The sequence below is a fragment of the Mesoplodon mirus genome (assembly GCF_964341445.2).
Source record: "Mesoplodon mirus genome assembly, chromosome: 11".
Lineage (NCBI taxonomy): Eukaryota > Metazoa > Chordata > Mammalia > Artiodactyla > Ziphiidae > Mesoplodon > Mesoplodon mirus.
In genome coordinates this window covers 66,986,239-66,999,794 of record NC_138987.1, presented here as the reverse complement: position 1 = coordinate 66,999,794, position 13,556 = coordinate 66,986,239, and the positions used below count along the sequence as shown (strand labels likewise).

Below are 13,556 nucleotides of genomic sequence, written 5' to 3'. Positions count from 1 at the left end.
GTTTGAGATTTGGAACAAATGCTGAATAATGGCATTCCATAAATCCTAGAAACTTACAAATCACAAACCCTCTCCATACAAGTGCTGCTGGGCAGCCACTCTACAAAGGAGGAGAGCATCATCTTAAAAGATAACCGATTCCATTTCTCAACAGACCTAATGGTTAAATTCAGGAATCAGACTGCCTGGGTTCAGATTCTTGTTTTGCCTTTTATCACGTTCCACAGTTTTCTCACCTGTAATGAGGAATAAGAATCATACCTCTAAGGTTGCTGTGAAGATAAAATGAATTAATACATGCCAAGCACTTACAGTGGTAACTGGCAAACAGTGAGTGTTTCATGGTTGCTACAAAAATTATAAAATACCACCCCTCCCATCTTATCTTTAAAGCCCACAATAGCCTCAGCCAGTGTTTAGTGTCAATGCTCACTTGTTTACTCTCACACACCTGAAGGTTGAGAGCAGAGGGATGGTCTTTGTTCTATCCATCAAAGAAACTGAGCTGCAAAGAGACTTAATCCTTGCCCAACAAGTCAACAGAGAAAGTCAGTGATAGGGAAGGTCATCAGAAAGTCCTTGTTTCAAAAAGCGTTTTCATAAGAAGTCTTCAGAGGCCCTGAATAGCTTACAAGTTTAAGCTACTGAAAGAGTAATACCCACAAACTGGCACTTGGAATACATATTAACCAGGGCCATAGTGAACACAGTGGCAGCAGAAGTGGTGAAGGGAGAGTTTCAAGCAGTTGGCAACGTTGAGGGGGAAAATACATGTATAATGAAAGGCCAACAAATTTACTAGAATTTCAAAGTCACCTGCAATTTTAAATCATTAATTCTTTTCAGGGAAATGTTTCACATGTCTTCAACATTACACGTGTATATTAGACATTTAAGTTATATGGTTTAGTATATGAAATATTTAAGCTGAGGACACCAGACACTTAGAATTTTAAAATCATAGAAGACCTGAAACCCTTGGAATTGTAGCATCAACTAAAATGGAAAGAATGATATGGAATCCTTTTCTTTGAATGGAAAATGGTTTAGAACTTGACACATAAACCTGTTTCTCAAATTCAATACCTCTCATTCCATTTATTAAAAAGAAGAGAGAGGGCCTCCCTGGTGGCGCAGTGGTTGAGAGTCCGCCTGCCGATGCAGGGGATACGGGTTCGTGCCCCGGTCTGGGAGGATCCCATATGCCGCGGAGCGGCTGGGCCCGTGAGCCATGGCCGCTGAGCCTGCGCGTCCGGAGCCTGTGCTCCGCAACGGGAGAGGCCACAACAGTGAGAGGCCCGCGTACAGCAAAAAAAAAAAAAAAAAAAAAAAAAAAGAAGAGAGAAAAAAAGAAGGTGAGAGGCCTTTGTTAATCTATGCAAGAAAGATTTTTGAGCTTTCAAATTGCTTTTGACCAGATGTCTAACCATATTTTGCTGCCTATGTCGTTTAGAATCTCATTTGGTACTCTCCTGAAATCTTTCAACTTGTGATTTTTTTCCTTTCTCTCTAGATATGGCTCCAGAGGGAAATTCTATGAATATGCCTTGTGTTCGTCCTAATTGTATGCCTTGGCTCACATTGCTCCTATTGCCTAAAAAACCTTCCCCAACTTCTCTCCATCTGTCCTACTCGTAAAATCCTGTCCATTTTCAGACCCTTTCCTCTCTGAATTTTTCTTAATCCTCAGGGTGGACCTCTCTCTTTGGAACTCCAAAGCCCTCTAGCTGAACCTTTCTGTTAGTACATAATGGTCTGCCTTAAGTTATAATCACCATTAAAAAGGGAGTACTGGGACTTCCTTGGTGGCGCAGTGGTTAAGAATCCGCCTGCCAATGCAGGGAACACGGGTTCGAGCCCTGATCCGGGAAGATCCCACATGCCACGGAGCAACTAAGCCCGTGTGCCAAAACTACTGAGCCTGCGAGCCACAACTACTGAGCCCTCGTGCCACAACTACAGAAGCCCGTGCGCCTAGAGCCCGTGCTCTGAAACAAGAGAAGCCACCGCAATGAGAAGCACGCCCGCGGCAACGAAGAGTAGCCCCTGGTTGCCGCAACTAGAGAAAGACGGTGCACAGCAACGAAGACCCAACGCAGCCAAAATTAAATTAATAAAATAAATAAATATACTTAAAAAAAGGGAGTACAGTGTGAGAGCTGAGCCTTTTGACTCTGCTTGGTCTGAGACTTCCTAGCTGTGTGACCTTGGGCAAAGTACCTAACCTTTCTGTGCTTCATCTACCCTGTAGGGCCTTGGAAGAATTTAAAGAGCTAATTATATAAACTGCTTAGAATAGTACCAGATAAAGGTTAGCTGTTGCTATTTAGTCCTTGTTCAGCTTTTATTTGCCAGACTTCTGGTACTGTCTTGCCTAAAGCTCCCAGCACAGTAGCACATACATAGTAGGGCCCTATTTACTAATTTGAATTAAAATAAAAACCTGGGTTACAGTTCCAACTTGGGACTTTAATCACTTAATCTGAGTCTCTGTGATGGTCTCCCTACATGAGGTGGTTAATTTGATCATTTCTAAAGGCCCATTCAGCGCTAAAATTCTATCCGATAATCATGTGAGTTAAGATATGTTGAAATGGATCACCCGGCTCCACAGATTTAGATCTTCATTCCCGTCACATGATTTTTACTGGCCAACATTTCTAGTCCATTTTGAGACAATAAATCTAAGGAAAATGCCCATGATTTATTCTATGTATATGTATTATATATTTGGTTTTGATGAATAATGATAAACAAAGCTAAGTACCTTAATTACCCAATACAAATGAAACATTCTGATTGTTATTAAAGCATTCTAATCATTTAAAAGTCATACTATACTATATTTCAGAATGTAATAGTTTGGATAAAATACTCTGAGAAGGATTCTTGATACGAAACATGCTTTAGAAATGTTTTGTTTTTACTAAACTATAATTTCTAACACTTTTTTTTCATTTCTAAGCCAAATAATTGTTTTCAGTTCATATTGCTCACTTCTTTTAAAAGACAGTTTTATTTGTAGTTCATAAGCACTAACCATAACTAATTCTCAAATCTCAGAGAGAAAAGAAAAATTCCAAGCAGGAGCTAGCGAGCATTTCACCTCATTAATTAGCAGGGTACCCTAAAAGACATCTACATATAAAGTTCTTATCAAACAGATGTCCTGGGGTGGGGTAGGGATAAATTAGGAGTTTTGGATTAACATATACACATTACTCTATATAAAACAGATAACCAACAGGGACCTACTGTATAGCACAGGGAACTATACTCAAAATCTTGTAATAATGTATAATGGAAGAGAATGTAAAAAAAAGAATATATATAAAATATAAACAACTGAATCACTTTTCTGTACACCTGAAAATAACACAACACTGTAAATCAACTATATTTCAATAACATTTTTTAAAAATTAAAGAAAAAAACAACAGCTGTCTTTAGAGAGTCTTCCAATGGAAATTTTATTAATCTCAATCGTTTTGGCAGGAAGATGAATCCAGGTTAAACTATCGAACCTGGTCTCTAAAGTCCGTCTGTGTCAAGGCCAAGATTAGAATTCAGAAGTTGGCAGGGAGTCATGTGATCCCAATACCTCTCTTTCTTTCCAACTAAGTGTCTAGTAATAAAGCCAGGGCAAGGATATATGGAAACACTTTGTCAGCCCAGGATCTCTAAATAGACTGCTTTTTAAAAGTTTTCCAGGTGGCATCACGGAGAATGTGGTATTCCAGAGAGGTTTTCATTTTGGGGAGCCTTTTACATAACCTTTATGCCTTATTTCTCTTTGTTCAGTGTTTTGTTCCGAGACCCAGACCTCTTTGTAGTCCCTCTCAAAGCAATGAATTTGCATTTTCACTACAGAAATATATATTTCAAATACTTCAAATGCCCGTGAGCTAAAATAAATACTTAACCAGAACAAAACAAAACAAAAAAACCCAAAAACCTCTTGGAGGCACAGAGAAAAATCTTCTGATAGGATGTGGCAAGTATCTTGGGCTTTTTCAGAATGACCTTTCAACCTTGCCTGGGGCATGTTCCTTCTTATAGAAGAATGCATTAGCTCCTGGTTTGTGGGAGGCTCACAAAGCCAGCCAAGGAAGCTTTCCTCAGCAGTCCTCAGAGGTGGAGTTTTCTAAGAAGGGCTTGAAATAATAAAGTGTCTTCCCTCCCATCTCCTCTAAAAATAATTAGCTTTTTATTTTAACATTTTAAACTGGTTCAAAGATATATAAAGGCCAGCGTGGATATCTGTGTGCATTCAGAAACCCTGTTTTCCGAATAACTCCTGTACAAGAGGCTCAAAAGACTTGGGTTTGTACTGGGACAGCTTCTATTCTCTATTTACATTTGTTAGGCAAATTAGAGCTAGGGCTCGGAAGGGAGAAAACAAAGGTGCGTGGAATAGCCAGTAATGGATGCTTAGCACTAATCACCATGTGAGAACACACAGCTGAACAGGTGGTGTTGACACGTATAACACTAAAGCTATATGAGAAGCTATGTTTTAAAGAGGCGGCCCCCAAATGAACATATCCTAATATTAAAGCTGAGTGTGCAAACCCAAAGCCGTTTGGGTTTGCCCATCTTGTAACCCACATCAACAATCTGGAAAGCTCAATCAAGTTTTTACAAGTGGCAATCAGAGCGTGCAGTGTAACAGTTTCAACTCTGAGTTTTACCTATTAGATCAGGCTCCACCCTTCTTCTCCCCACCTGTCCTGCACATCCTTACCTAAGGCAGCTGTGCAGTGGGGAACTGATGGGCCTTGGGGATGGAACTGGGCTGAGATTTTGGAGCATTCATCTACTATCTGTGTGACCCTGAGCTAATTATTTGGAGCCCCGGCTCCCATTAGTAAGCTTGGGATTAGGAATACCTGCCTCATAGGACTGCTGTGAGAAATGAATGGGATCCTGCATGTGCCTCATGGTAAGGGGTGGATAAATCTTCATTTTCTCTGTTCTTTCTTCTTGATTTAATGGAATTTGAAGATGGATTATCTCTTGACTCTGGCTAGCCATGTGTGTCACTGATGTATGGAGAGAGTAATCAGCAATTACACATAATTAACAATCAATTTCACGTGGATTTACCATGACATCTGTGTTAATCTCCGTTAGAATTTGCTTACTGAGGATGGTAAGCGCCTTGTTTTTCAAAACACTGAGTATAATGCTGTAAAACCTAGGCAAAGTAAAGAAATATTAATATAGGACAAATAATTGTTTTTCCCCTAAAATACAGCATAACCTTTTGAGATTTTGGTATGAGGGGACAGGCTTAACACTTCAAACCACTGTTTTATGATGAGCCCTTTACCAGACTGATGAAGGCAAATTTTGGTTTGAATGTTCCTTTTAACCTTTTGTGTCACCATTTTTCCATTTTTGCCTTTTCACTTCTCCACTAACCCAGTCACAGCCCTGTTCACATTTACTATTGATTTGGTTTTCTAACAGGAAGTTGCCATCCTTTTTCTTTTTGTACAAAACTAATATATACTGATTATAAGGAAAAACCATCTGAAATTACTATTAATATCATCCCTGATCTCCACCTTTACTCCGAGAGGCAGACAAGGAGCTGTTGCCATCTCCACTTCACCGATGATGAGGACGATGACAAAGACGATGAGGATGACACTAACTGCCTACATTTATGAAGCATTTACTATGTGCCAGGCACTGTTCTGAATGCTTAATCTGTATTAACTCAGCTTTATTTTTTCTCTTAGCACTTACACCTGCCATATTATGTATTTATTGGTTTATTGTCTGTTTCTCCTCCCTAGAATATAAATGCCCTGAGAGGAAGTAACAGGGACTGTTTTTATTCACATCTATTATACACCCCAGTACATCTACAAGTGCCTGGCATGGTAGGAGGCATTCAAAACCTGTGGAATGAATAAACTAGTTTTCCTAACAACATGGGTGAGCCTTATCCAATACATTGAGGGCCTGAATAGAATAAAGAGCTGAGTAACAGAGAATTTGCTCTCTCTGCCTGTCTTCGAGGTGAGACATGGTCTTCTGCTTTGGACTTGAACTCGGGCTGGAACTTACACCATCAGCTCTCCTGGTTCTCAGGCCTTTGGACGGACTGGAAATACCTTCTGGCTCTCCAGCTTGCTGCCTGCTGATTTGGGGACTTCTCAGCCTCCACACCGCACACATCAACTTCTTAAAATCAATTTCTCTCCCATATCTATCTATCTATCTAATCTATTGGTTCTGTTTCTCCCAGACTAATACGGATGCCCAGATTGGCTAAGTGAGCTGAGATTCAAATTCAAGTTCAATGTGAGTCCAGTCAATTCTGTTTCCTTAAAGCACAGCAGTCTCCCTGCTTTCTTAACCCTACTTTAGTTCTCTTTCACATGTTAAACTGAAAAGGCAGTTAATTAGTGGATTAGACTTAGAAAGGGGATTTGAAGATCTTGGTTCACTCTTACTTTTTAGCCCAATGAGTCCCATCTGTTAGATCTTTTTTTTTTTAATTTTAACTTTTTAGTTTTTTCTGTTGTTGGTTTTGTATTTTTTCATTTTATTTCTTTTTCCTTTTTGTTAGATCATTTAAATGAACATTTCTAAGAAGTACAGGTTGCCAGTGAGGCACATGTTCAATTTTTCACCTATGTTTTTGTTAAAGCAACATTAATGCCATTGATTTAAAAAAAATACAAAGGAACAAGTGATAAATGGCTTAGGTGCTTTGTGTTGTTAGGGTGGCATTAACATTTAGAGATCTTTGTTAGAGAATGGTTTCCCAAAACTATGGCAACAGAGATAAAATGACAGACCCGCAGAGGCTCTGGAGCCAGACCTGGACTTGAGATCCCACTCTACTACTTATTGTGCAATCTAGGCAAGCCTCTCTGAGCCTTAGTTTCCTCATCTGTGAAATGGGGATAATGATAGTAACTGCCTCATAGAGACACTGTGAGGATTACATAAAATAATGCGTGTGCTTAGCACAATAACTAGCCATATATAATAAGCATTTAATAAATGTTAGCTACTTTGAAAGGCAGGTCTAGTTACCTAAAAAATATCTCCCTTTCTCTATCAAATTAACAAAATCCTCAATTTTTAACTGGCTGTCAACGAGCTGGCCAACTAAAAGACTATAACTCCCAGACTTCCTTGAAGCCTGTGAAACTGTGTTTCTGAGTTCTGGCCAATGAGATGTATATGAAAGTGTTATATGGAACCTTCATTAAGTCTTCATAAGAGACAGAGGACCTGCCCTTCTCTCCCTTCTGCATTCTGTTGGCATCTCCTTTCTCCATTTCAGGAAAGCAGATGTAATGGCTAGAGCTCCAGCAACTATCTTGAACTCTAAGAACAAAGATACAATTAGGTTTCTCTGAACTGTGTATTAGGAGGAGCCTGATTCTTTGATGGCTTTATGTAACCCCCATACCAGTCCTGTGCTGCCAACCTCTGAACTGCTTTTATGTGAGAGAGAGGTTAAACTTCTATCTTGTTTACGCCATTATTCTGAGTACCTCTGTTACTCAAGGCCCAAGTAATCCTAACTGCTGTGGCTGGCCCATGTGGTAGGTTCAAAACCAATTTGAGGCCCTGTTTCTGTAAATAAAGGCAAGGTTGAGGCAAAAATATAGAAAAGGAGATGCATGTCTTCAAAGCCTTTCCTCTCCTTCCAGACAGCACTCAGATGCCACCATCCTCTCTCTCCTGCTCAGAGGTCCAGGCCTTCGTGCCCCATGGATACAACCCGTTCTCAAAGAATCTGATAAATCTCGGTTCATTCTAAGGTAGAAATGATCATAAGGCATCTCTTTCTATTTGTCCTGGGCATTTGTATTTTATTTAAGACAAAGCCTTCTGATAGAATGCTTGGAATAATCAATAGACCTGTGAGAGAACTATTTTGGGGCAGGGAAGCCCACACATGAGGCTACTGCCTACCACTAAGGTTGGACTGTAATTTAATAAAAAGCACTCCTCTGGTTTAAGGAAGTTAATGTACCTCTCAAAAAGGAGCTCACCTTCAACTCCCAAGGAGTATCAAGGGTTGTGAGAAAGGGAGGAGTGAATATTTGTTTGAAAAGGCAATTAAATAGCATCCTCAATTCCCTCAGGCTACATATTTTACACTTTACTTCAACAATCATTATTACGTCATTAGTCGTAAAAAATTCTATGCATGATGCAACTCAGAAGGTAATTTATTCGTGACCAGTCAGTGGTTGAATAAAGAACCTAAACCGGGCTTCCCTGGTGGCGCAGTGGTTGACAGTCCGCCTGCTGATGCAGGGGACACAGGTTCGTGCCCCGGTCCGGGAGGATCCCACATGCCGCGGAGCGGCTGGGCCCGTGAGCCATGGCCGCTGAGCCTGCGCGTCCGGAGCCTGTGCTCCGCAACGGGAGAGGCCACAACAGTGAGAGGCCTGCGTACCGCAAAAAAAAAAAAAAAAGAACCTAAACCGCATTCCCTCAAACCTTGGTCCCCTGTTCAAACACTCCTCACTTTTTCTTCCTTTCTGAATGTAAACTGAATATATATAATGGATAGATTTCATTTGAACATGACAGAATTTATGTATCTGAACTTAAATTGCAAGAGAGACCATCTTTCAGAGTAAAAAGTGTGTGTGTGCGTCTGTGTGTGTGTGTATAATAAGACGGTCTTTCCCCACAGAACATGACATCTGACCTCAAATGTGCATGCTCTCTGGTTTGGTTAAAGTAAACTTATCTCCCAAGAGCTCAAAGTGATCTACAGACTACCTAATTAAAACCTCACTGCCTGTCTCCTCTATGCCTTGATTCCTCAACTGATTCAGAGATTAAATGACTGACAGGGTTATTTAAACTCTGGTGACTTTTCTAGAATCTGGCTCCTTCAGGCTTTCAGACTGATACTGATGAGAGGTTTGAGGAGTTATCAACTTACTTGATTCAACTATAGAGTCTCCTAGATGTCTAATTCCACTTGATAGGCTGAATCCAGGAGAAATTTCTCTATACACATCCCTCACTGAGATAAAATTTTCATGACATTCTACCAAATTTTCTTGTATTCAACAGTCAAGTTTATCTTTGCCAGTGTTGCTCTGACTAGTATTACTAGTTCCAGACCATAAACAACAGGCTCTTGTTTATGATGCCATGACAACCAGCAGATTTATTTTTTAAAGTATTAGAGAATGATTTATATTTCTAGGTAAAACAATGACCAAGCAAAGGGAACCACAAGGAGAGTGCCATGAAGCCCTCATCTTAAAATAGTTCAATGGAAGAAGACAGAATTTCTTCTGTGGAAGTCTCAGAGGCACAATGCTGATTTAACTTTTAAATTCTACATCCAGGATTTCTAGAAATGGTTGATACCTTAGGTTATCAGAAATTAATAAATCACACCAAGCATGGGCTAATAAATGGCCTTTTATATGGATATGACCTTATAACATGAGGCTTTTGCACATAAAGTTAAAGGTTTCTGAAGGAGGAAACTGTCAAGTTAATTCAAAAGCACAGGTGTAGTAAACATGCTGCATAAAAACAAATTTATCACACATGTAGAAAAACCTGGAAAGTGGATTTTATAAGAATATCACTCATTTTATAAAGTTTAAAACTACAGGTTCTTTTAATTAGCAAGTATTAATGGAGCATTAAAAGCAATTTAATTCACAAAACTGTATTTTACACACTTGCTTTTTAGGAACAAATGAATTTGTAAATCAAGAAACATATTTTAATAAGTTTCAGGTTTAATTTGCCTGTAAAGAAAAATTCAAATAATCTTATGTAATGAAAATGCAAATATCTAAAGTTAGAACAAATTAACATTACTCAATTCTCATTATGTTGTTCTCTTATAAAATAAAAACTCGTCAAATTCCTCCAAAAGGAATTTGTATTTAATAATATGACCATTAATTGTACAACAAAATATACATAGGCATATGACTAATCATTGATTTTGTTTTTTAATAGTTAACCATTTAATTTCTTCTGATTATATGCATTAACCTGAAAAAACTTAAATTCAGAAAAGCAAACTATTGCCAAGAAGGAAAAATAGATACCCCTCCCCCTGAATATTCTGGAACTGAATATATGAATAGATCACATATAATCCAACCATATAAAAACATTCTTTTTGGGACAACTATAGTCCAGTTTCTTAAAGTGTTCTGACTGCATATACATCTTTACTTGAAACCGTCTCATGCCATCTGTCCACTCAGTTCCACATTTCAACCAGACAAGCATCCATCAACACTCTAGCTTGGAATGAGTTCTAATAAGAGAAGTGTTTCTGCAAACCAGAATTCTAAACCAAAGATTTTTCCAAAAGAAAGATTACATGCTTACCGTATAGAGCTCGTTAAGAACCTTCATTAAGTCCTCATGAAGTTGGAATGCAATCTCTTTGCTCTGCAATGAGAAAAAACTAACAATATTAAAAACTGTAACAGAAACTTGTTTCTAGATGACTTACATCTTAAGAAGTCCACTGACTGAAAATAGAAGAATGTGTATAACACAACGGAAGGCCAGCACGACCCTGATACAATGAACATCTTTGATCAAATGGCCCTTTCTAAATACTAGGTGTGTGCACCAATGGTTACCACTGGCTGGACAGAAGCAAAGACAGTGTGAATGGCTCTCCCACCATCCAAATCAGACTTTATCAAGAGCGAGAAAAAGGAGGGTGAAGCACCGTGCTTGCTCAGAAGTTGAGTTGCAGAACTTAAGTCATGAAAAGATGAAAAGATGAATTCCAGCATCTTGCTTCCCATCTCAGTATCATCACAAGGGAATTTTGCAGTGTGAGTCCCCAGAAGCTTAGTTAGAAACCAAAAGGGAAATTTACTCTCCCTTTCCAAAATAACTATATGACTGACTACAAAATTTTTTTTAATTAAAGCATAGTTGATTTACAATGTTGTGTTAGTTTCTGGTATACAGCACAGTGATTCAGTTATACATATACATATATATATGTGTATATATATATATATGTTCTTTTTCAGATTCTTTTCCATTATAGATTATTACAAGATATTGAATATAGTTCCCTGTGCTATACAGTAGGATCTTGTTGTTTATCTATTTTATATATAGTAGTTTCTGTCTGCTAATCACAAACTCCTAATTTATCCCTCCCCACCTCTTTCCCCTTTGGTAACCATAAGTTTGTTTTCTATGTCTGTGAGTCTGTTTCTGTTTTATAAATAAGTTCATTTACATCATTTTTAAAGATTCTACATATAAGGGATATCATATGATACTTGTCTCTCCCTTTGACTGACTACAATTTTAATTTTAAGAAAACACTTTCACGGTAGTGAGTTGGTAAGGCCACTTATGCTCCACATACTTTTTGCCTCTGCATTTATTATTGTTATTTTTTCATTAAGACAAAAAAGAGAGTTTTACTTTTCCACTCAGTGGGTAAATGACAGCATTTAAGATATTCTTCCCTAGGCTAATTTTGAGGGTTTGACAGAGGAGTATTTGAATATTTTTTTTCAGCAAAATCTGTAAGTCAACTTTAAAGGAAATCATATATCCAAATTACTTTTCTTTTTTTTTCCCTGTTTTGAGTTCAGTATTTAGTCAGGTACAGAAAATGGAAAAAAAATGTGTAGCATGGCTTAATCTATAGTTTGAGACAATAACAACAGCATCCATGGTTCATTTCTGTGTCTTCTACTGGGCTGTCAGGACTGGGAGAGTAAGGACCATATCTGTATCAGCTCTGCGACCCCAGTGTCCTGCACAGTGCTTGGGCACGAGGCCAGAACTAGGGTGAGGCAAGTGAGGTGCCGAGGGTATGGAATTTAAGAAGACACTAGTCCAGGTCCCACTTGGGCACAAAAGAAGCTTCCAATCAGCACTTGCTAAATGAATCTGTAAATAAATTGAAATACTGTTGTTTGTGTGATTTGCTGAAGTAGTTACTGCCTTTGGTGAAGGCTGGTCACTGGTGAGAGGGCAGAAAAGAAAGGCCCATAGACCACCCTTAATAAAATCAGAGGATCTAGATGAAACACAGTCCATCTGCCAACACTAGGTCATTGGGTTAGGCCTCCCTTAAAAAAGGCCACATGTGCTGAAGCAAAAATTTGTGAACATAAACTAGTGAGGGAAGATGACATCAGAGCAATAGCTAAACTTCGAGAAATTCAAGTTCGTTAGCTGCATTTGTCCCTGGGTTTTCTTGGAGGGTGCTGGTGTTTATCGAGCTCTGAAAGATTTAAAATCCCTACACTTGAGTTAGAGATTTTATGTTTTGCTGTGTCCCTGCTATGTGAAGAGGTGGGTTAAGAATCACTGAAGGGTGAAAGGAAAGCCACAAGTGAGCAAATGAAGCCAACTGAAACTCATTTTATTTCCCTTAAATCTTGGCTATTATGACTGTATACATTACACTGCAATCTCCTATGACTTCAGCTTGGTGTTATTTTAATATCATATTTCATTCAAGGATCTGAGCTACCAATTCAGAACTCTCTAATGGGATCAAAGGCTACCAAGTAACTCCGCTCAGCTGCCCGCATTTCAGGTAGCAAGTCCAAAAAGAAAATATTTCTTGGCTAAGACTTTAGAACAATAACCCCCCAAATCCCTTAGGTCCAATTAACTGCAAGCCAAGAATATTTACGATCAGATTGAACACTTGGGTTTGGGGCGATAAGGGCCTGCTAAACCAGCCAAGTCAAATATCTTACAACAGCAAAAAGGTTCTTTGTACATTTCACATTTTACAAGATTTCAGGTAATGCGGTAGAGGAAGTCTGGCAAAACAGACATACTGTTCTCTGCTGAGCACACTCACATTTTTGGTTCACCTTTCCTCAGAAGCCCTGAAATATAAAAAATCTGTCTGGGAGGCAGTATAGAATAACACTTCGAAGCAAGGACTCTGGAGTCAGAATGCTGGGACTGAAGTCTCAAGGGCTTTGAACTCCCCTGTGCCTGAGTTTCCAGATCTATAAAAGGAATGTAGTCATGGTACCTAAGTCATAGGGTTGATGAGAGTATTAACCAGATGACACATACACAGAACTCAGAATGGTACTTAACACACAGTAAACATCCCACAAATGTTATAATTATTTAATTCTTTCCCAGACACTGTAACGGTTAACCCTCTTGAGTGAAAAGCCCACATGGTATTCTTCCTTCTTTTGGTCTCTACGGACACTTATTCCATTGACTTCCACGTAGAAAGTGCTTGGCAGATACTGGTTGAATTGAATTGGATGTCCTTCACCCCACTCCCCATTACCCTGGCCTTTAGATCCACCCAAGTGACCCCTGATTTGGAAGGGCCTCAAGTATTGTGCTCCAGCCCTTGAGCCCTTCTTGCATCCATGCACCCTTGCCACACATGTACACTGAACTTATCTATGTTCCATTTTTGTGGGTCTACTACTGGTGGTACCGGATGAATTAATCAAACATCTACTAGGAAATGGATAATTCCTCAAGCCAATGGGATAACATATATACAAGTCATGAAAGAGGCCGTTAAGGAGCCAGGCTTCAGTGGGAAC

The 13,556-nt window shown here is 39.0% G+C and overlaps 1 protein-coding gene across 1 annotated transcript in view; it reads right to left on the bottom strand.

Moving 5' to 3' along the window:
* SRGAP1 (SLIT-ROBO Rho GTPase activating protein 1) overlaps positions 1–13,556 on the bottom strand; it is a 280,442-nt gene that overhangs the window by 106,879 nt on the left and 160,007 nt on the right. Inside the window, exon 4 of the mRNA XM_082635779.1 lies at positions 10,363–10,425. Within this exon, the coding sequence (XP_082491905.1) occupies positions 10,363–10,425 (63 nt within the window). The remainder of the gene's footprint in view (positions 1–10,362; positions 10,426–13,556) is intronic.